The sequence below is a fragment of the Hippoglossus hippoglossus genome, chromosome 10, assembly GCF_009819705.1.
Source record: "Hippoglossus hippoglossus isolate fHipHip1 chromosome 10, fHipHip1.pri, whole genome shotgun sequence".
NCBI classification, from domain to species: domain Eukaryota; kingdom Metazoa; phylum Chordata; class Actinopteri; order Pleuronectiformes; family Pleuronectidae; genus Hippoglossus; species Hippoglossus hippoglossus.
The window spans coordinates 12,928,317-12,951,218 of NC_047160.1; the positions used below are offsets into that span (position 1 = coordinate 12,928,317).

General features: G+C 41.8%; 2 protein-coding genes across 5 annotated transcripts; both read left to right on the plus strand.

Moving 5' to 3' along the window:
• Positions 1-345: 345 nt before the first annotated feature.
• Positions 346-5,139, plus strand: dnajc4 (DnaJ (Hsp40) homolog, subfamily C, member 4). 3 transcript variants are annotated; one of them, XM_034598032.1, is made up of 8 exons: positions 420-437; positions 795-908; positions 1,000-1,117; positions 1,558-1,648; positions 2,025-2,206; positions 2,896-3,063; positions 4,365-4,451; positions 4,558-5,139. In XM_034598032.1, exons 3-8 carry the CDS (start codon positions 1,026-1,028, stop codon positions 4,652-4,654), a joined length of 717 nt encoding a protein of 238 aa, XP_034453923.1. In that variant the 5' UTR covers positions 420-437; positions 795-908; positions 1,000-1,025; the 3' UTR covers positions 4,655-5,139. The 3 variants fall into 3 exon arrangements, with proteins under 3 accessions (XP_034453921.1, XP_034453923.1, XP_034453922.1); XM_034598030.1 differs by lacking the exon at positions 795-908 and having other exon boundaries at positions 346-437; XM_034598031.1 differs by lacking the exon at positions 420-437 and having other exon boundaries at positions 446-908.
• A 2,601-nt stretch (positions 5,140-7,740) lies between these two features.
• Positions 7,741-22,505, plus strand: vegfba (vascular endothelial growth factor Ba). Of its 2 annotated transcripts, XM_034598028.1 has the most exons (8): positions 7,741-8,781; positions 13,013-13,064; positions 13,158-13,354; positions 13,446-13,519; positions 13,634-13,669; positions 16,523-16,606; positions 18,009-18,242; positions 18,561-22,505. In XM_034598028.1, exons 1-8 carry the CDS (start codon positions 8,704-8,706, stop codon positions 18,580-18,582), a joined length of 777 nt encoding a protein of 258 aa, XP_034453919.1. In that variant the 5' UTR covers positions 7,741-8,703; the 3' UTR covers positions 18,583-22,505. The 2 variants fall into 2 exon arrangements, with proteins under 2 accessions (XP_034453919.1, XP_034453920.1); XM_034598029.1 differs by lacking the exon at positions 16,523-16,606.
• The last annotated feature ends 397 nt before the right edge of the window (positions 22,506-22,902 follow it).

The window sequence follows — 22,902 nt, forward strand, 5'->3', positions numbered from 1 at the left end:
TATGAGGAATTCAATATCTTTAAACAGCAGATTACTCTCAAAAAACTGTCTTATGAATCCAATTATTTCACCTACAGGTGTTGAAGACTGTTTAACTCCAGAGAGAAGACACGTGCAGGGGCGTGTTATTGTCCTTCTCCATAAACCTCCGGGGCGAATGGAAATAAAATCATCAGGGTTGCTCAAACTTTTGCATAAAACTGTACTCCTTCACGAATACTCTAATCAAACATTGTAAAAAAAAATAGTAGAAATAGTAAAAAATTGATCTAGTCACGTCTGATCTGTTGAAAGTTACATTTTATAACCGTTGTTAACATTGGTGCTTTTATTTCGAAAGACAGCCTCCCCTCTTCCGCTTGTGCCCTAGCTAGCGTCATTGATGAATTTATGCAACAGTAAGCACAGCTGCACTGTGATGAATCAAAGTGCTGCAGGTTTGTCACTTTCCCTCCTTCAATTCACTCTTTTAAACTTTTCAAATCACGTTTTCACGTTCGTTGTTATTTCATGTTTACCAGAACATTTCTTAGCATTAGCGCGCTAACAGTGGCAAAGGACGACTTGAAGCTAACGCCAGCTAGCAGCAGCCTGTGTGTTGAGGCAGCAGAACAAAGTGTTCCTCCTGGAAACCCTGCTGGTTCCCCGGGTTTGAACTCGACACACTGTGCGTGGACATGTGACCTCAGCCAGTAGTGTGCGTGTGAGTGGTGATGCAGCCAATCAAAGTGATTTTTAAACCCAGATTGCGTTAAAGTAACTTGTATTTCAAACGGTCAACACGCCCCCTGCAGCAGAACCTCATGTGACAGTGAGTGACAGGTCGTGTTTTGGTTTAGTTAGATCAAATCCCTCCAGTTTCTGTGTGAGCTCAAAGTGCAACATACACATCTTCTGTTAGAGTCTTGGTGAGTCTAGTTTATGTGTGAACTCTCAAAGGCTTCTGTGCTTCTCCTGTTCGCGTTTGTTTCCTTGCTGATGTCAAAATGTCCCACACAGGTCATCTGCGTTGAGATCCTCCCATCATGCGGCTGGAGGCCCAGCTCAGACTGTGTCAGAGTTGTGTGTGGTGCTGCAAGAGTGGACTGCGTCTGCTCTCTCAGAGCCACGCTCACAGGTAGACTCGGTGCATGTGGGAGTGTTGGATTTAATCAGAGTTGTTTTCTTATGTGTAGGGATGCAAATATAGAAACCACACAAACATTACTCATCAAATCCAGCCAGTTAACCTCAGACTGGAGCCACAGGTCACTCACGATGGGGAGAGAGAGCCATGCAGAGCTTTGTGCTTACATCCATCAGACTCTAATCTATTCATTTTAACACTATTTATTAAGAATTTTTACTTTCAAGCTGCACTTACCACAGTCCATTGCTCTCTGGATCTAATATATGGTATGTCGTTGTGATATATGTGTATGATACACACTGATGCTTTTACATAAATAAAGTTAGTAATGGCTAAATACAGTTATTTTAAATGAATTGAATGTACTCTGCTTTGTTCAGGTCTGAAGACCTTTATTTAATTTTGAGTTATTTGCTTTCTCACCACAGAAAATCTTTGGACCACTACGATCTCCTTGGAATCAAATCGGATGCCTCCTTGGAGGAAATCAAACATGCATTTTTTGACAAATCTAAGAAGGTAGGATCCTGGTTCATTAACAACATGTGCACGTAATAAAACATATGTCTGGCCACTTGAGGGCAGCCTCTCACAGCCGAGTTTCTACTTGGTAACTGTTCCCACAGTGGGCTTCCTGACTGTTTGTTTTCCTGGAGTAGCTTCCAGTGTAAATAAGGATGGACGTGTGTATTTACCTTGTGATTGTAGAATAACTGAGGGATGAGGCAACTCACCCTTCAGAGAAAAAATCCTGGTTGTGACAGTACATATTCATGTAGAGACAGAAAGAACATTTTGTGTTGTATATAAGCTCGGTCTGCACCATAATGTCTTGGTTGGATGGTTTTATTCTACACCTGATCATCCCTGCTCCCCTTCTCCCATGTTTCTGCAGCTGCACCCAGACAGTGACCCATCGAACCCAGCGCTGCACGGCCAGTTTGTGGAGTTGAATGAGGCTTACCATGTTCTGAGCAAAGAGCCGAGCAGGAAGGAGTACGACTTCAAAATCAGACACAGATACACCGGGGGCCAGGCCTTTACATCCACCTCCAATCACACCACGTACAGAGCCAGGTGAAGATACACACAACGTGTCAGCCATTGCTTGTTTATAATTCTAACATTCGTTCACACTCCAACACTCTTGAATCAATGCAGAAGATGCATAATTAATTTCAAGACTAAGTCCATTTGGCTTGTGTTTGCTTGCTGTAACACAGGATATGATATTGTGATGGCTACACACCTGAAGCCTCCACCTCTGCAGTGACACTAAAAGAATGCAAAATTATCTGTCCAGTAACGAGCCAGAAGTGCCGCATAGTTTCAAGTTTCAGGTTTTGTTCAACCTCGTGCACAAATCTAGAAACTATCGACATTTTGTCTGCACCACTCTGTGGCAGATCGTTTGTTACTCTGATCGCTGGAGACGCACTGTGTGTTTTATTTTTTTATGAAAACAAGAAAATCTGTGTTTTTCATCAGTAAAATGAAAGAATCAGAAGTAATTTGTCCATTGCAGTGCTTTGGAAAACCATACGCAAAATATAGACATAGATGCAGATACATCAACTGTATGGTTGCACAGCAAGTAGCAAAGTGCATGTATGTGCATATGACAGAGTGGTAAAGTACATTTAAGTATTGCTGGAGTCTGTCTGGCTTGCGATAAGATTTCTTAGTTTTGACCTTTGGTGCGCTCTGACTCTCGTCTGTGTTAAATGTCACAATCATGATCTCTCTTCAACCACTTCCCCCCCCAGTACGAACGCTCAGGACAACAGTTTTTACTGGGATCAGTTTCATCGGTCTCATTCCCCTGAGATGTTGTCAGAGGAGCAGCAGAAGAACAGGAGGAGGAACTTTCGCCTGGTGGGCTACTGCGTCCTCACTATGTTCCTCAGCGTAGGAGCTCACATAGTCTTCTTCAGGTAAAAACTGTACATGATGTGATACTCGCCATGTTTCCATCACTTATTGAATCGGAAGCCTTTCAACAATGAATGCCAGAAAGTAGAAGAATGACAAAGATCAATCAGAACTATTGCAACAGTAAAATGTGAAATAACTGACCTTGAAAGTCTGTTAAATACTGTACCAGGGTTTCCCCAAGGATTTTGTTTTCAGCAGTTGTGCTGTTGTGTCTGCGTCCATGAGCGTGGGACACCGGAGCCACAGAAATACATTCAATGACCTTAGATTCGTTATATATTGTGAAAATTCATTTATCGAGAGCTTTTGACACTTGAAGGGCTCTGCAGGCTCTGATCTCTGATCTCTGTTATAATGAATGTCAAAGAACAAAGTGTCTCGACTCACTCGTTGAGTTTTACACACCAGATAAATATAGTATGTTAACAACTGAGGGACCGTGCGATCATTCAAACTCATTTGGGTATTAATAGGCTGCTGAAATAACCGGTTCATGCCTCAAATGTTAATCTTTAATTAATCAAAAATTAAAGATAAATTTTGTTTGCATCTACAAACAAATGACTACCTGATCTCATGGGGTGCTGACGTCTCGGATGTCCTGTGTTTGCATTCCCTCCAGACGTGAGTGATTCAGTACACTTTCATGACTTCTGTTTAATCAGGTGTTCAACCGGAGGAACTAATGGGATATGCGCAGGTGTTAAAGAGGTGCATGGAAGAGGATGCTCTGCGATGTTAATGCATTAGCCTCAGTGTGTGTGTGTGTGTGTGTGTGTGTGTCTGTGTGGTCTCCTTCATTGTGTTTAGGCACCAGTCCACTCCTCGCTCTGTGGAAAGCGTGAATCGCTATATGCATTGTCATTACAAGTATTTCCATTGCAAATATTTGGATGTATTTAGGGGAGGATGCCGCTCTACCCCATCTTCCCGCTGTCTCTTCAACTGGTTTCCTTAATTTATGTTTTCTTCTCTTTGCCCTCTCGAGTTCTCTTGGCTGTGAATTCACACCCAGTTGAATGAGATTGTTTGTGGACATGACTCTGTGCCATGTGTCTGGACACAACCTCTGGGCTTGTGTCACCGTATTTGTTTTCACACACTGCCTCGGTGCCGCGTCTGTTTGTGGAGATTCACCTCTCTGTGGTCAGAAGAGCTGCTCTAACAGCTGTACAAACTCATAAATGCGACCGAGCACACGGAGCGGCCTGCTGAGCCCTGGGCTTCTTTTAGCTTGAGCAAAGTTTATTCTGTGTTAAGATCGTGGCAACTCGAGTGTTTGTTTCTCCGTCTCTTTCAGCAAATTGGAAGACGTGCACACTAACTTCATGGACGAGAAAGATAGAGTGATCACAGAGATCTATAATGATTCCAAAGAGCGCGCAAGGTGAGGCCTTCTCAGTAAAGGCACATGTGGCTGCTAACTGCATGCTTGTTTTGCGATGCTTGAATATGAAGCTGAGACTGAAGGTGTTTTCTGTGCTCTTCCTCAGGATCAACGGTTTTAAGAAACAGACAGAAATCCTCCGGCAGAAGCACGCCGAGTTCCTGGAGAAATGCAAAAACCCCGACAGCGGAGACGCCAAGTAGGAGAGTCTCCTGCTGCGCGCTGTGATGGTGGAGTCTGAAGTCTCAGCAGGTGGAGGGTGGCAGACTGAATGTGGTGCTAGTTTTAGAATTTTCAATTTTTCTGTTGAAGTAAAAAAAAGACAGCGTGGATCCTCAGTAAGAAACACAAGAATCAGGTTGTGATGTTTGAGTATTTTCAACTGGTTCTCTAAGGTGTGAATTTCTGACCAAGCTGAGTTTTATATAAGACTGAACTGTTTATGGTAGGAAGCATCTTTGCATCAGGTGCACGGTAAGAAGAAGATTCTCCGACCTTTTCCTCTTTTTGTCAGAAGGAGCCGGAATGAACAAAGTAAACCTCACAGGAACATGTTAGTTATTGTCCTCAGCCTGTTTTCTGTGTCAGTGGTACACAACATACAAGGCTCACAGATGACAGTGAATTAATGGCACATGACAGCAGATGATTAAGTCATGACTGGAATGCCGATACATTTCCTGGTATTAACTGATGTTGAATAAGATCATGTCTCTGGTTACAAAGGGAAGGGACAGTTGGATGCTTTTCTATGTTTGTATTAAATATCTCACTCTGTTGAGGTTTGAAAGTGCAAAGTATTCTTATCATTAATCTCCCCCCCCCCCCCCCCCCCCCAGTTTGTGTGGTGGAAACATGAATCCCTACACGGCATTTTTAAGATTCACAGTTTTTGAAGTTCAGGATCTTGCTGCCGAGCTGTTCTTCTTCTTCCAGCCAATTCAAGTGAAAAATACAATAATTTGTTTCAGACTGAAACTGTCAATGATATTTAATAACTTAAGGAGTGATGCAATAGTAAAACAATGTTAATCCTAATGACATTGAGACTATGAAAATGCGCACATTGAATGGAAAGTACACTGGTTATTTTATAAACCATTTTAGCATATTGCCTTTTGGTTTTTAGAGATTAAAGGTTGTTTTTTGTTTTCGACTGCCTCGTCTTTTCCCTGCAGGCATTTCAGTGAGGAATGATTAAAAGATCAACTCTTCCTCATCAATCATTTGTTGATTTGTTTCGTCTCTCATTCCCAGACACTTTGCTTTTGTGAGACAGAACGGTCTGCAGACGCTGCCTTTCAAACTTTGCCTCTAGCTTTTCTTATTTCCCTCCAAACAATTTGAGAAGAGAATTCAAGAAAAACATATTTGAGTAGCATTTTTATACAGTGAAACTAATTAATACAAGAAAAATAACAAGAGGCTTTGATGTGCATTTGTCCACCGTTGTTTTAATGAGCAACCACAGCGGAGAGATAATTATTTATCTGCTTTGCAAGATTCAAAAGTATTTGCCCAGTGGCCATCATTTGTGAAAGTGAATTTGCACAGCGCTGCTCAACCTCTGCACTCACATTTGGATTTGTGATTGGCTGATATCTGACTCTGCAGTTACAGTACATATATTGTTTATTTGCATGTTTACATTACCTTGAAAGTTCTGTTTCGTTTTGGTTATGAAACTGCTCATTAATCTTCTGTGCGAACGCAGCATTTGTTAATGGCACGATGGGGGGAAAAAAAGACTTCAGTCTCCAGTGTTTTCTGTTTAAGAATACTTGCACATGTATGGACGGAACTTATGGAATCCTAGAAATGTATGTGAATTTTTTTTCAGGAAACCGTATTGCCTTTTTTAATTTTTTTCCCCCCTTCTTCTCGGTGCAAGTCTTGTCTTCTTGTCACCAGACTTCAGCAGGAGATAACTTATCCCCCGCATTGCATACAGACACCCTCACCCTCATGTGGCGTGTGAGTGCCCTGTCATAACCCAAACACACCATAATGACTGAGATTCTGGTGTCAGCATGCCTACACACACATTTGGAAGACAAGGCTCATGGGAAAGGCTACTACAAAATAAAAACCATCTTTAAAAGACGACATGAATTGATTTTTATCTGAGCTGCAGAAGAAAAGTGTCCAATCATGCGGTGACATATTACCCTGCGTGTCTGACAGGTATCCCCTCTGATTTATTATTTGGAAAACAAAAGACTGATATGGAGCAGGAAAATAAATCATTGACTTGATCAGCTACAGATTGACTCTCAGACTTTCACGCCACACTGCCGCATTTGATGTGGTCCTGAGATAATTGATTGGATGCAGTGTGTTTGCAAGTACTGGGTCAAATTATAGTGCAAATGTATTACTGAAGTCTCCCTAACAACATTACAGCCCATCTCCTGACATCAAAAAGCTCTATGTTTCTGAATTATTGGGGTTTTGTCAAGTTGGTTAAACTTGTTTGTATGATTTTCTGGGTCTATTTCACATTAGTTTTCCGAAAGGCAAACAATCTTTTTCCACATGAGACATTTTGACGTGTCAGAGCAGGATACACACTTGTAAATAATTAAAACGAGTGTCTGGATTTCAAATAACTTTCAGGGTGAAAGGTGTTGTGCATGTTGACTCACATTGGTGTCACTGTGTCATGAGACACAGTGCTGTTATTTCGGTTAGAGTTGAGTTCTTCTTGACACAACCAGGAATTCAGGACAATACAGGAGTCTGTTGTTTTGTTTGACAGAAAGTTGTCCAATTTAAATATATTATTACTTTCATTTATTGGTTATTTTCTCGAATAATACATTGGTCAATAGGAGAGAGAAAGAGAGAGAGAGATACTGTATCGATCCAGAAAAATGCCAGAAGATAGATATATATATATATATATATATATATATAGAGAGAGAGAGAGAGAGAGAGAGAGAGAGAGAGAGAGACTTCATAGATCCCGAAAAATGCTCGAAGATGGATAGATAGTTTATTGATTTTGAAAAAATGCCAGAAGACACGGACCTGCTTCCATCAGTTTCCATCTTGCCATTCAATTTACTGAAAACCTTGAATCAAAACAGTTGCAGATTCAAATCTTTTTTGTCAATTCACCAATGACAAGTTACAGCTCATTATACACAGTTGAATTCAAGAATCATTATATGAAATACCTACGTTGAAGACTCAACACACTGAAACATAGATATCAGAAAAAAACGGGAACACCTACACTTGTGAGGGGCCCTTGGAGGCGCCCCCCCCCCCCCCCCCCCCCCCCCCCCCCCACACCGGGACCAACAGACACGCCGCACCTGTATTCAGTGCGCCTGTCCCGTTTGGAAAAAGTTGGCAGCGCAATGGTTACGCTGCGTGCGTCTCAAGGGCAGAGGAAATGAGGAAAGCGATCACAACAACATATGAACACTGCCACATTTCCAGACCTGTCTTGTGTGTGTGTCTGTGCTGCTGTGCTGTAGCTCTGCTGCCATGTCAGTGCATGATGTTATTCCAGGTTTATTTATAAGGGGATAAAAAAAAAAAAGCACCAAAAAAAACGGGAAGATGCGCCTGGAGGGGAAACGTCACATTTTCAGAAGGAGCGACAGTGTGGAGAGACTGTGACCGAGCCGGGGACAGAGGAATATGCGGCACTGTCGGCCCGAAGCGTCGGATCATCCCCGGATCAACGTGCTGTGGCTGGAGGATGTGATTCGTTCTCTTCGTTTCCAGCGACTCGGGCTTTTCTGAGAGCGGCACGTTTCAGCGGGAATGAGTCAGGCCACCCCGGACCTCTCACCGCAGCTCCACGGGACCAGGACCAGCAGGCTGACGGTGTCCTGAATACACAAGGACGCGTCACTTAAAGTTTACGCAGGTGTCACCAAAAAGAAGCGGATTTTCGAGTCAGAGGTGAAAGCATGACTTGAGACAGGCGCGTCGCATGTGCCTGGGATGGATGAGTGGTGTAGCCGCCGCGCAGCCCGCTCCTGAGTCCAATGAAGAAACTCTAATCGGGGCTGGGAAGTGTCTCCTGATCATTTAGGGTCTAAGTTTGTGTTCCAGTTGTGAGGATGCCACCCCGGGAGGAGGCCGGGACCCTGGATTACTGGACACTGAGCTGAATTGGAGACAGACCGACGTGCACCTTCATTTCTTTTTCTTTCCTTTCCTGATTTTTTTTGTTTTTTTGGGGGGGGGGATTGCTCCAAAAATATTTTTTGCGTGCCCCTTGGACTCCTGCACAATGGGGATTATGCTTCAAGTTATTCTAGGAATGTTTCAGTTCCTGCTGCTCACCAGAATACCCGCGTCCCATGCCAAGGTATGAATGTATGGTTTGACCTGAAAGGGCTGCAGGACCTGTCAGGTGACTGCATGTTTAGAGTCACTTGATTGAAATGAATTCTTCTGTATTTGTGTGGTTTGGGTCTGGTGGAGATCATGTGGGGCTTTTGTGGAAGTTATCCCCCAGGTCAATGACACTTGTCACTTCTCTGGCCCTGTGACAGGAAACCTCACTGTGGGCTGTAACAGTGTTAAGATTACTTTACAGTCACTTTCTGGTATTTATGGTCTCCTGTCATAAACTCGTTCACTGCTACCTTCTAATGAGGCACCATTTATTAGCCGTAATAAATAAAATCACTAAAGCTTTGCAGATCATGAGCCACTGGTAAGATCATACTTCAGGGTTGCCATGTTGTGAAAAATCCTCCCCCAGCGTTTGACATCTTGAAATATGGCTATTCTGTGTTCCGGCATCCTGCCACTAGCAATATGGCAATATAGCAATAATATATCAGTTTAACTATTTTATTTATATTCAAGTTTTAAACAATTAAAGACTGTCGTTAGCTTAGCTTAGCATACAGAGTGGAAACAGCTCGCCTGGCTCAGTGCCTTTAAACCTCATTTCTAAACATTTTTCAATTGTTTGTTTTATTTATACTAATAATATACTAAATATTTATCTATTTTGTTGGCTTGGACATGATGAGTGCACTCAACCACCTGTTAAATGGTGAAATGTCACTTTTTTGTGCATAGCTTTTGTACAGAGTAAATACTACTTGAAGCACAAAATATACTTCATGTGTTATTCAGTGAGCTTTTAAGGTATTGAAAGTTTCTTTTTAGCAGATGGTCAAAGCCAGAGCTAAGCTAACAGACCGCTAGCTGCAGCTTCATACTGACTGTACAGGTGTGAAAGTGCCTCAAATTTTCTGATCTAACTATTGGTCAGAGAGTGAATAAGGTAATTAATTTAATGTATCAGTTTATTGCCATTACATTTTTAGAAATATTCCTGTGGAATCAATGAGCTAGTTAGTGAAACTGACAAGTGTTCTGCTAAAGTGTTGTTCAGCCTCCAATCTGGCAACCCAAATGTTACTCTTTATTACTTATATATAACTGATCTATAAAGAATTCATTACTTATTTAATAACCAGTGATGGAGTCATTTATGGCTGCACCCAACGTTTTATTTTTCATTATCAATTGATCTGTGGATGATTTTAATAGATTAGTTAGTTTATGAAATGACATGAACATAAAGTACAAAAAAAAACCTTGCATTTTTCCAGATCCCATTTCTTGTCATGTTTGACCAACAATCTTAAAAGATTTTCATTTAGCAGAGACTAGCAGAAACTAGTACTATATACATTTCTGTCAGCTGATTAATGGATGAATAGACTAATTGTTTTTGCCCTAAAGCCTCTAGCTACCTTTATAATGTTTTATAATGGACCCTCATTAGACAGTGGTACCCACAATCCTCCATGGTCTTGAAGTTTTGCTCTGGGATAAGAAATGTTGGTTGATTGTGCTGACATGGTCTACGACATGACGCACACACACACACACACACACACACACACACACACACACACACACACACACACACACACACACACACACACACACACACACACACACACACACACAGTGGCACATACATGGAGAGGCCTGCATGTGCTGTTTTTTTTATTTATGTCTGGAGACTTCTATCAGGAACAAGCAGTGCTCAGAGGTGGTGTGTGGGATCCAGCTCTGACTTTGTGCTGCTGTATATGTTTTAGTGGTTCGTCAACCTAGACACTACATGGCACACGTCAACGTGCACAGAGAAGCCTCTTCACCAGCTCACAGCTGCTGTCTCACACCCGAGACGCTCAGCTCTCGTGCAGTCTGCTTCTCAGGCTGCTTATTTGAAAAAGGGGTCATCCTCTTCCTCCTGTTGCGATGAAGCTTGGGGTTGGTGTGGGAGAGGTGGTGTATAGCTGAAGGGCAAGGTCTCGTTCACACACACACACACACACACACACACACACACACACACACACACACACACACACTTGGCCCATCTGTACAGGGTGCTCAGGGAGTAGCTCAGAGTTTGATGTGTTAGACAGTAGGCACACAGCAATACCAGTGCAGATGGCACTGGGCTGCCACTCTGAAGTGTGTGTGCACATTTGTGTGTATCTGTGTGTGAGAGAAAGACAGAGAAAGAAAGAGAGAGAGAGAGAGAAAAGAATGAGCTCCTCGCACATGAGGCTGCCAAAAGGAGGTAATCTTAGCCCCATCTCCAAGAGTGATCCAGAAAAGACACACTTACTTAAGCACCCATCCTACCAGTCACAAAATGGCCTCAGTCCCAGCCTAACTCAGAACGTTGTGGGTGTGTGGTTGTGTTTGTGTGTGTGTGTGGATAGAAGGGGGTGGAGCAGTTAAAAGGGGGCAACTGGACAAAGTCTACATTCCCTTACAAGTGGCCTTGGTCTTCACACTCATAAGTCAAATAACGGCTGTGTGTGTGTGTGTGTGTGTGTGTGTGTGTGTTAGAGAGAATAAAACAGGGCTGTAAAATGCAGTTTCTCTTTTTGTGTTTTTTCAGTAGTGTTACAATTATTCATGTATGAAGTTTGATGTAAAGGTCCTGCATTCAGAATCCTGTTCAAGTAAAGGTATAGAAGTATCATCAGCTAAATGTATGTAAAATATCAACAGTTAATGCACTGATTCTCAAAATGTGTCCTGTGCTTGATAGACAGTCTTATGATATTTGACATTTTTGACCTCTTATTTACAATTTGGAAATTAAGTCCAGTGAATTCCAACATACAGGAGTGAGGCCCGTCCAAAGGGTCACAACGGAAACCTCAGAAGTCATGAGTTGATTAGTTGTGGGAAAAAATGATTCCGCTTCGCAAATCTTTTAAAAAATTTTGACAAATCTTTGCCGTTATTGGTGAAATATTGGTCAATTTCAAGTTTAGAGTGAATGTGTCAAGTCTTTTTTGTGAGGGGTCACAAAGCAAATAGGTTGAGTATCGTGTTTTATAAACATATATTTTTGAATGAAAAATCTGTAACAAGTACCTATAAGATAAACATAATGCAGTAAAAGGATATTACTGAAATGTTATTGAGTAGCAGAACAACACGAACACCTCAAGGTTGTCCTTATGTAATTAGGTACTTAAGTAATGAGTAACTGTACTTTCCACCACTTGGATTTTTCTCACCTAGGCAGCAGTGGTTACATAACTGGATACATTAGAGTAAACTGCATCTGGGTAACATGAGATGAAATAAAAAGACTTGTAGGACCTCAACAAAATGTTGGATTGATAGAATACTGTCAGAACCAACCCTGAACAAGCTGCAGTACGCAGTCTTCCTTCAGTTCATTCTATAAAATAACCATGTTTGTCCTGCTCATTGACTCCGAGCTACTCTCTGACTGTGGCAGTTCATCGTAGTGAAGTCCAGTGGCAGAGTCTCACACTATCGGTCTCTGTGGGGCTGCTGAAGGTGTTTCAAACCCCCGTAATCAGGTGATAGACTCCAGAGCAAAGGTAACAGATACAGGCTGCTCAAAAAGCTCCCTCCCTCAGACTTGAGAATATTGTTGGATTTTGGTCGTGAACAGAAATTGAACCAAAACCGTGCAGTGAATATTTCATAACAGAGCCTGGAGTGAGTTATGTTTAATTTAGCTGTTACCCTACTGTAGACCTGCTCCTACCCTCCTGCATGTGTAACAAAGCTCAGGTTGTCACTTACCACCATGTGCTACTGATCTTATCAGGTGTGAACTATTGTAGAGTTTGTGAACAGGAAATACTTACAGGAAATTATTTTATAATTTAATGTGCTGATGATATTTGCACATTTCTACTTGAATTTGATTAGTTTGGTTTTTAGGGTGATGTGATCATATAGGTATTAAATTCATTGTGTAAATCATGGGAGTCAGCATCAAATACATTAAGGGTATACGATGATGATATTTTCTGTGTAGAAAAGTATTGTTTTTCTTGAATTATATGATCTTTTGGAGACATAACTAGGTCGTAAGCTAGTAACTAGTTTATCTGCTTTTTGACTCATTTCTAACGCACGTGTGTCAAGGCTTTGTTCAACTGAAATTAAACCACTCATCATGACTCTAAAGTGCTAACAGGTCAACTTGATGTTCACAAACTTAGTTAAACAGTGCTTTTTCTCATTAACTTTGGAAATATTTGGATTTCTCCCTACAGCTTGCTCACTGGCGGCCGGCAGACTCGCCCAAATCCAGAGAGGGTCGAGAAGGTATGTTCCCTTTTCCTACAAAGAACCCATCTTCATGCATGGACCTGAAAGAGTTCATTTAACACACATTATTTGTCTGTATTGGTCCACCAGTGCGGCGGTGGTTGGAGGTGTATTCGAGGAGCGGGTGTGAGCCTCGGGACACTCTGGTGGAGGTTTGGCGGGAGTTGCCGGGGGAGACCCACCACCTCTTTGTCCCGTCCTGTGTGTCGGTGAGGCGATGTGGCGGCTGCTGTGCCGACGAGGCCCTGGAGTGTGTGCCCTCGCTCACGCACACACTCACCATGGAGGTATCCATGCAAATTCACACACTAAATCCCTAGAAGTGAAACAGTGAGATGTGTCTGTGGTTTAACGTGACATTTTCTAACCCGTGTGCAGCTGATGAGGACGTCCTTCATGAAACATGAGCTCATTGAGTTGCCCTTTATCGAGCACAGCCAGTGTGAGTGCAGGTAATGAAAACTCTTTTATTGTCTGTGCACAGAGATAGAGATTCATGATGCACCTGCTGTTCAGTGACCTCACTGCACCTCTGCTCTGACACAGTCTGTTTTATCTGTGTGCAGATTGAAAGAAGAATTCCAGCCAACACCCACAACGAGGTAACAAACTCTCTGTTTCATTCTCTCCGTCTTTCTGAACTCTGATCTTTCTCTTGTTGTTTGTCTTAAATATTATTTTAATGCATCTGCTTCTTCGATCTTCAGTTTTTCTAACGACATTATCAAACCCCGTCCATCAACTAATGTCCAAGCTCTGCACTAATGATGCCACTATGATTCTGCTGATGATGCTTCTAATGAGGAGGAGATATTCAGAGGAGTGTTTCAGCCATAAACTGCACTTCATGATTGAACCCAAGTAACTATAAGGGACCTAATACTGTTGAATTGAGGTTATACTTATTAGCTACTTGTTATTTATTACCCAGTGCCAGCATGTGGTAAAACATCAGACATTTGGTTTTGTGGGTTAAATTTACCATTTTGGAAACTCTACTCTTGCTTCAAAGGTCTCAGTCTGTCCAGTATTTCACTTTTTTAAATACAAGACTTTCCCAAATTCCCATGCTCTATTTTCTTTCACTCCATGAAACATGTCAGTGTTTCCATATTACATCATGTTAAGTGAATCAACAGTTAAACATAGAATAATCAATCAGAATATATGCACTCGTGCTTGTCTGACTAATGCATTTGAATACCAAGTTTCCAATAAAAACCTGCCAGGACTCTGATTCCAGTTTAATGTTATGCTTTTCTGAGGCCGGTTGTGTAGTTCCTTTGATTGATCGTCAACACAGTTTCCAATGCACAACAAAATATCGCCTTTTCTGCCTCTGTTAGATGATTGACAACAGCAGGAAACATGAAGACGCTATGGTGGAATCAAACCAGACACACAGACACAGCCAGAGATCTGGCTCACCGTGATGCAAAATAGTAATTAGATTGACAAATAAAAATGATGGATGTGACAATTATTTCACTGGGACGATTTATCTGTCACGTGCAAGTTGTTTGTAGGGCTTCAAATACAAAGTCAGTGGACTAAAACATTATAGAAACGGTTGTGATACGTTAAAGATTTGTGAAATTTGGTTCATAAATTCATGCAACAATTCAAATGAAGCCTTTCGGTTGGGTAGGCAGTTGTTTTGTTGAGTGTCAGTCGGAACTGACAGTTGTACACTGTGAAACAGACACTGACGCTGAGTCCCTGATGTTTGTTTGTGTGCCTCATACTGGCAGGTCCATCCGCACAATCAAATGATTGCATCTTTAATGTTTATGTCCCCCTGCTTCCTGTTAGGATGTGGACATAAATAAAGGATTCCAATGTATGTGTGTGTAGATTTGAGCTGTTTTAAAAGTCAGTCAGGGCTCATGTGTATGTGGTCCTGTTGAATCTTTACATATAGGTGGTCAGACTCAGCAGTATACATGTGCGATGGAGTTATTATGTGTGCAAATATTGGTTTCTGTGTGGTATGTGCAAATGTGTGTGTTTGTCCTTCGGCGAGTAAGCATCTGTGTGACTCTCTCCCAGCATCCCCTGGGACGGCTCTCATCCTGTTGTCACCATAGCGATGATTTTATCTCCCCTGCCATGTGCTCTCTCACAGACCGATGGAGCAGAGTCACGATAGTAAATTAAAGCCACAAAGATGACAGGAGCAGCAACAGACTCAGTTAATAATGTCAGGGCTAAGCTGGTAAACACTGTCCCCACAAACTGTTAAAGTTCAATACAGTTTACAGCCGATGGGATAAGACAAGCGTGACCTAGAGAAATTAAACCTAGAAAATGTTAAACCAGAGCAGCGGCAGATGCTCTTTGCTCTGAGGGCACCAGTACATAAAGTATTAAATTATAAAACAGGTTCAACCTAGTAAAGATACTGGACACTGTCAGGATGAGGAGGACATGAACTGACAAATACGAATAAAGGACAGGCAGAATGGACAAGGACCTAAAATACAAAGCTCAGAAGTGTTTGACTCTCTCTCTCTCTCTCTCTCTCTCTCTCTCTCTCTCTCTCTCTCTCTCTCACACACACACACTCTCTCTTTCTCACTCTGGGAGCGTATTGTATATTTTTAGCAGTATTTTAACTTGTTATTCAATCTGTCTGATAAAGTTCATGAAAAGTGTCATATTTCCTCATCAAATGTTACTCATTGTGAAGCACAGCAAAATCATGTGGAATTTGTTTTTCAAAACTCTACTTCAGGGGCTACGACAGAGTTTTATAGATGTGAGAAATAAAATAAAGAAAAGCAGACAACCCTAACCCTAAGTTAATGTTATTTATTTCCCCTTGAAATCCACTAAACCCTGGCTGTTTCTGTGAGTTGTTTGAGTTTGAAAAGGAGATTTATGAAGGTTTTTCAAGGCTTAAATGTTTGCATCAGGGTTTTATCAAACATGCGTCTGACTTTCAGCACAAATGCCCTTTATTTCTTTAATTTTCCTTCATTCAACAAAATGGGTTTTGGGATTAAAAAGCTCTCTTTTCAAGAGAGAGCTGGCCAAAAAGAATGTTATAAAAATAAGTACAAACAGCAAACACTGACTGTGTGTCACACTACAGAAGAGATAACCCACTGAAGATGCAATAGAAGACTATAGCTAAAATCTTATTAAGAAACCCTCATTGTGACGATGTTTTTATGCAATCCGCCCTTTTTTTCATTTAAGAAATTTTGCCAAACATATCAAATATTACATGTTGTCGAACAGCTGTAAACAAATTTTGAGTAAAATTAAATACGTCTGATCAACATTATGTAAACCTTAAAAAACATTGAATGAGGACATCAAGTACGTTGGGGTCATATCAGTCAACATATTCACTCTATAGATACATGGATACTCATGTTAATGTAGTTGTGCAACATTTTTATATTTATCTCCATTTAATTATCTTTGTGCCACATTTTGTGTTTTCTCAGGTCACATCTGAAGCCGACGAGAAAAGACAGGAAAAGGGAGAGAGGCAAATCCAGACAGAAGACGAGTGGAGACATCAGAGCTGCGTATGTTGAATATTCTGAACACAAATCACTGTTTTTCAATCAGTTACGAGCCTTGAGTTTAACTTTCGAGTTAAGTTCAGATACTGTCAGCCTCAGTGGGAATGTTTTGATTAGGAACAAAACTAGGTTATCTGGTCTACATTATAACTGAAGGACAATTTGTTTTACAGCCACACCAGTCAAGGACACACACACACACACCACACACACACACACACACACACACACACACACACACACACACACACACACACACACACACACACACACACACACACACACACACACACACTGTATTGTGGCCCATACAAGTTAGGTGCAAATCAGTTCAGGACTTGTTGCGTAACCTTGCTAACAAACAAACAAAAGAAAATGGTGACAACATAACTTGATAGTAAATAATTCTCAGCTCAGACTGTTCAGAAGGTCAGTTAGAAACATTCACGGACTGTGGAAACATCCTGAAACTATTAACCTGTTACACTGTGATCTGAGGGGGGTGCAGCTACGTGCCATGATTCCCATGTTTCGGTCCACTGAAGGACAAACGGGTTAGTGCTCTTTTTCCCCACAACTTGTGTTTTCATCTGCTTCCCCTTCACTTTGCTGTCAGTCATTTCCGTCCCCCGGGGGCCAGAGGTGGCTGGGTTTGGGTGTGATGTCTCTCAGCACCCATCCATCACTGAGAACAGGCTTTATTCAGACTCTGGCAGGGGTGAAATCTGGGTAATTTACCCCCAAATGCCACCTCCTCTGTCCATGCCAGCGGCAGGCGTGGTCATCAGGATGTGAACAAAGATGGCCTCTCTCTGCCTCATTAAGTAACTTCATTAGGGCCGCCAGCCTCCCGGGAAGACGTGGGCAGAACCAGCTCCAGTTAATGGACCAACTGACACAGGCGACTTTCTCAGACTCACAGAAAGTACAGAGTGTCTGGAAGAGAAACTGAAGGCCTCACAGGAAACTGACTATAGCCATTACAGGCAAGTGACTATAGCCATGGTAACGGACACAGAGACAGACGGACAGAAAGAGCAGAGAGTTTGTCGACAGCTAAAGAAACAATATCCCACATTGGTCATGCATCTCCCACTCACTGCATCATGTGGGTGTGATTCAGACAAACACTATGCAGGTTCAAACAAGCGTTGCATCTCATTTTTAGCCATGGTAGTGACCTTGAATAACATTAATAGCAAAATAGCTGCTTCTTTTAGAGCCTGTATTGGTCCCAGATGGTGGCTTATGCAGCAGTGTTGTATGATTCATCGCAATTTTTCATTTGTCCAATAGTCAATAACCAAAAACCTGCAAAACCACCGGCCTCTGCTGTGCTTTAAAGTGTGACAAGGAATAAATACACTTGGCCTCTATCCTTACTTTACACCCCTCTTCCCTCCAGGACTTATCCTCCCCCGACTCTTCCTCCCCCATCTCCTCATCCTCCTACAACTCCTCCTCCCACCACCCTCTCTTCCACTCCTGCTCCCTCACCGTCGCCCTCACCGACGCCTTGTTGTCGCCCGTGCAAAGGGAGGAAGTGGGCACTGGATGTGATGACATGTCAGTGCCGCTGCACCATTAAAGCTGAGAGCTGCAGCCGGAAAGGCCGAAGGCTCAACCCTCACCGCTGCAGGTCAGTTCACACACAGGAAAAAAAACACACAGGTATGCAACTAAAACACAACACACTGAGTTGAATGTTAGACAAATCAGTGAAGGAAGTTAAACTCATAGAAATTGAAGCTGTATGTTCACTGGACCCCAAACAGTGGGGGTATATTTGATGGGGGGAGGGGAAAGGGTAACCCATTTCGGACAAAGTAAGCTTACATGCTCACATTATCACCAGGCTCATATTCAGAAAAGTTGAAGAATCCTACATGTATTAGCTCCATGGTTGTCAAAACAATTTCAGGCTAAAACTGTCTACTAATATTATTTATTGTTGCAGGTGTGATGCCATGAGGACTTGACTTGTCCATCCACCTTCTTTTCATCTCCTCCTCTCCGCCGCCTCCTGCTGATTCATCGTCCACACTCAGCATCACTGCCATGGAGCAAACAGACACTCGGACATCCACTATCTCAGACTGAAGGAAATATTATCGGAAGCACATCAGAACCCGTAGTAGCGCCCTAGTAGAGCAACACGTGTAGCATCACAGCTTCAATACACCGTAGAGCTACATACGTGTGTGTGTGTGCAGCCAAACATCTGACCACCTGCTTGCTTCTGTGGAAAAGCTTCCATCAGTCCGTCATGTATCATGTATCCACCGATGTGTAGAGTCACTAAACTCATCCCATGAGTAGAGGGATGAAACAGGAACGATCATACCGAACGAGAAGCACAGAGATGAAGTGGACCTACACAGGCGTCAGACGTGTTGATGCTGCAGTAGAAGTTGTGACATTTTGCTCACAGGGAAACTACACATGGAGACGTTAAGTCAAGGCTAATGTTTGTGAAGAGGATTTGAAAAACAGATTATTGGTGGACATATACACTCAGACATAGCAGGAGAACACAGGACGTGCACATGAACTGGCACCCCAGTGTGCGAGGACCTATAGTGAAGCTGAATGCAGGGATGGAGTGTATCTGTGTGGTCTCCCTCTGAAAGACCCAGATGGGTTATCCCTGCAGCCGTTCTCTCTCATTCAAAGCCTATGACCACGGGCTGGCTCTCCAAGCTGCTTTCCGGCATTTGTTTAATTTGGGCCTTTTGTCTCCATCTTTTTCTCGGCACCTCGATTGAAAGCAGCCGCTTTGCCTCCCTTTGCCTCGCTTTTAGGCAGTGAGGAGAATGACAATAATGAGGACCTGGCGGCTGTCCACTGCTTCACACACAAACATTCACACTTTTAATACCAGGAACACAGACGACACTGCAAATGCAGAAACACATTCTCTTTGTGCTGTTGCAGGCATACACACACACACACACACACACACACACACACACACACACACACACACACACACACACACACACACACACACACACACACACACACACACACACAATGTGAAATGAATGCAGGTAGCCATAAGCTTTTGTTCATGCCACACAAAGTGTGCAAATAATTATCTGTTGTTTATATTTGCAATTTAATGTTAAGTCCTCTTATTGACTTTTTTTTCATATTGTATTATACGCCTTTGGTTTATATTTTTATTATAATTCTGTAAAGATGATTGAAAAGTTATTCTATATTGCAGAATGTGTCTTTGTTTTGTTTTTGTTCATCCTTAATCCACCCTTATAAAGAGTCGCTCTGGGTGGCCTGCTATGAGCACACAGCATCCGAACCGATACCCAAATGTATTGAATTTAAACAGAGACGGCTCACACAGGCCACGAATGGGAGACTATATACATTATAATGTGTATTTCAAACAATCAGTGGGGCACTCAGAAACCAAGCAAATAGCCGTTCCCAGTGCTGTGAAAGGAAAACATGGCTGTTGTTGTTACGCGCTCGAGCCGGGATGGAAAGAGTATTATTCATTTGGAACATGACTTGTTTATATTCTGACTGAATCTCTTGGTTTAACTCCATGATCGCTCATGGCTGCCTGGCTGCCGGGTGGGAACTGGGGGTTTGTTGAGCTGTGTCTGGTCCAGGAAGGATGAGGTCTCGAGCAGCGTGCCAGTCAGCATGACGAGCTAAAGCCAGAGTGCTGCTTGCCAATGACGAGGACCCACAGTGGCTGGTCAGAGAGTTGAAACCCATTTTTGACACTCATTCAGAGTAAATCTTATTGGCGACGTCTTAGCTCCATGTGGAACAGTAGCTGTGAAACTCTGTGATTCATGTCCACACTCTCCCCGAGGATTCATGTCATCCTGCTCATTAATGAACAGTCACCTGGAAACAGATTGCAGTCCAGAGTCTGAATTATTTGTGTTTCGGCCTTGAAGCTAAATAACTTTGTTTCAGTGGTTGGTGTGATAAGCTCTGTATTTATACTCTCCTGAGATGAGATTATTTTTTTCCACGCTCACGTTCATTGTTCAGTGTTTGTTATAACTGTCAATCAATGCTTCAATCACTACCTCTATATCATATCATATTAATGACCAAGTATTAGAGCATTGTTGTTGCTGTCTCTGTGTTATTTCAGACCTCTTCAAAGATAATTATGTTTTTATTTACATGCAGCAATAAGCAGCAGATTATATGTAGTGATAATCACTGGTGTGGAGAAACCTACAGGGGGTTTCTTAGTGTGTTTTAGTAATCTGAAAGGAAACACTTTTTAAAAGATGGAGAGATGAGCTTGTCCTCTGAGTAACAGACCAGACACTGTGTGGGACAGTAGATTGTTTCCCAAAGCATTTGTAGCCTAAAACTAATGGTGACCATTCTGGGCTTTTTAGGGAAGTTTCATGTTTTGGGAAATACACTTAAGAGTTAAATTAGAAGATTTAAACATCTTTCATGCTTCCACAGTAAAAATAGAGGAAGAAAAAGAGGCTAGCAGTCAGTTAGCTGAGCTTTGCATAAAGATTGGACACAGTGGCAAACAGCTAGCATAGCAATGATCAAACACAACTAAATCTGTGTCGCAGCACTAAAACGTATATAAATTCAAATGGGAAAGCTCTTTTATATGAGAAATATGAGAAAAGGACAAGTTGCAGTTTTGTTCAGAACTATTTGTTACATTTTTATATTTGCTATTTGCAAAAACGCCCAGAGGTCGCTGCTCCTAGCCAAGAAATAGTCCGGCTCATGACCCCCTGGGAAATGGTTTATTACTATTTTTACTCAGACCTAACAATTCGAAATATAACAAATGAACTACAGCGCTTATGGATTTTCCCCAGTTTTCAGTCTGTATGCTAAGCTAAGATAGCAAACTGCCGGTTTAGCTACATATTTATCATACCCTACAAGATTTACAAAAAAAAAATTCCGAACAATTTTATTTTGTCACCTCACAACGCAATATTTCAACACGTCGAAGAAAGAGAAAAAGTGTATTTCCCAAAGTTTGTCCAACTCACTTGCAACTTTTTTATGCTGATGCATTTGTTATTTGTGTAAATGGACACATTTTCCAACTTTCATTTCTTAATACTAATATTGCATTCTGTAAAAAAGCAAGCAAATGTTTCTGGGAAATCTTGAACCTCAGTACAGATTGCACTTGTGTTCAAAGTTGCAAAGCACATGTTTTAGTCAATTGGGGGGAACAACAATAAGGAAAAAAAAACAAAGGGGCAAATGGACTCAGACCGCAAAGCTCCATTCATGCAGACATACCTTATATGTTGAAGACATTCTGCCAAAAGAGTTGTGGCATCGAATTTTCTTGTTTTAAAGTTCTCATTCTGCAGCACAACTCTTTCAGATATACAGCCTGGACACGTTAGCATCCTACTCAAATGTCCTGATCGTGTGTGTGAGTATTAAACATCCGTGTGCTTTGTATCCGCACAGTCTACATTGTACTGTCAAGGTAGCCCTGTTCTCGCCTCCAGTGTCTTAGTAGCCTAGAGACCCCTTACTAACCATGTAACATTTTATAATCTCTAATACTCAGCCATGACTTTGTGTATGACGTACAGCATATGTTAGAAATGTATTCGTATCTTCATTCCAGCTGCAATGAATCCCTTCTCTGCAAACACATTGTACTACTGTAGCCTACATGTATAAAGAAAAACGTACACTCTTTTTTTGCTGCTACACCATTTGTGCCCTTTTATTATGTCTTTGTAGGAAACAATGCAGTTTCTTGTTGTATTAGTATAAATGCCAATTAATCAATTCAATGTCCACATGAACGTGTATACTGCATCGTCAAATATATTGAAAATGATACCAGGATACAACCGTGATGTTACAGATGTTATTAAAGGAAATGTCTTATTTTTCATATAAACTTCTCATTGTCTTCCTGTGGTTGTTAATCCATGCTTCTGTCCCGGCGTCTCACATCCCTCTGGTTTGACCGCAGCACCCCCTCCCCCCTGTTTCTTTTGTTTTAATCCTTCATTTGACAGTAATGAAAGGCAAACAGGCATTTTTGATTACAGTGCCACCCTGTTGTGACGTGGTGTTATGAGACATAATATTGTTACCTCTCCTCCTCCCGTCTGTTCTGCTGAGTCAGTGGCTCAGCGAGTACAAAGGTGTGACGCTCCTATGTGTGGAAAATTACTCATTTACTCATGTACAGTGATGAAGTACTGGCACTGTACTTGCAGTTTATGTTACTTTATACCTCTTGTCCAACACATTTCAGAGGCAAATATTGTACTTTTTGTTATATTACAGCC

Excerpts from the sequence above, each read along its gene's own strand:
- dnajc4 (XM_034598030.1), top strand. The coding sequence starts at position 1,026 with ATGCGGCTGGAGGCCCAGCTCAGACTGTGTCAGAGTTGTGTGTGGTGC. Across the intron at positions 1,118-1,557 it reads TCTCAGAGCCACGCTCACAG|AAAATCTTTGGACCACTACG; the intron begins GTAGACTCGGTG and ends TTCTCACCACAG. Across the intron at positions 1,649-2,024 it reads TTTTTGACAAATCTAAGAAG|CTGCACCCAGACAGTGACCC; the intron begins GTAGGATCCTGG and ends ATGTTTCTGCAG.
- vegfba (XM_034598028.1), top strand. The coding sequence starts at position 8,704 with ATGGGGATTATGCTTCAAGTTATTCTAGGAATGTTTCAGTTCCTGCTG. Across the intron at positions 13,065-13,157 it reads ATCCAGAGAGGGTCGAGAAG|TGCGGCGGTGGTTGGAGGTG; the intron begins GTATGTTCCCTT and ends TTGGTCCACCAG. Across the intron at positions 13,670-16,522 it reads CAGCCAACACCCACAACGAG|GTCACATCTGAAGCCGACGA; the intron begins GTAACAAACTCT and ends GTGTTTTCTCAG.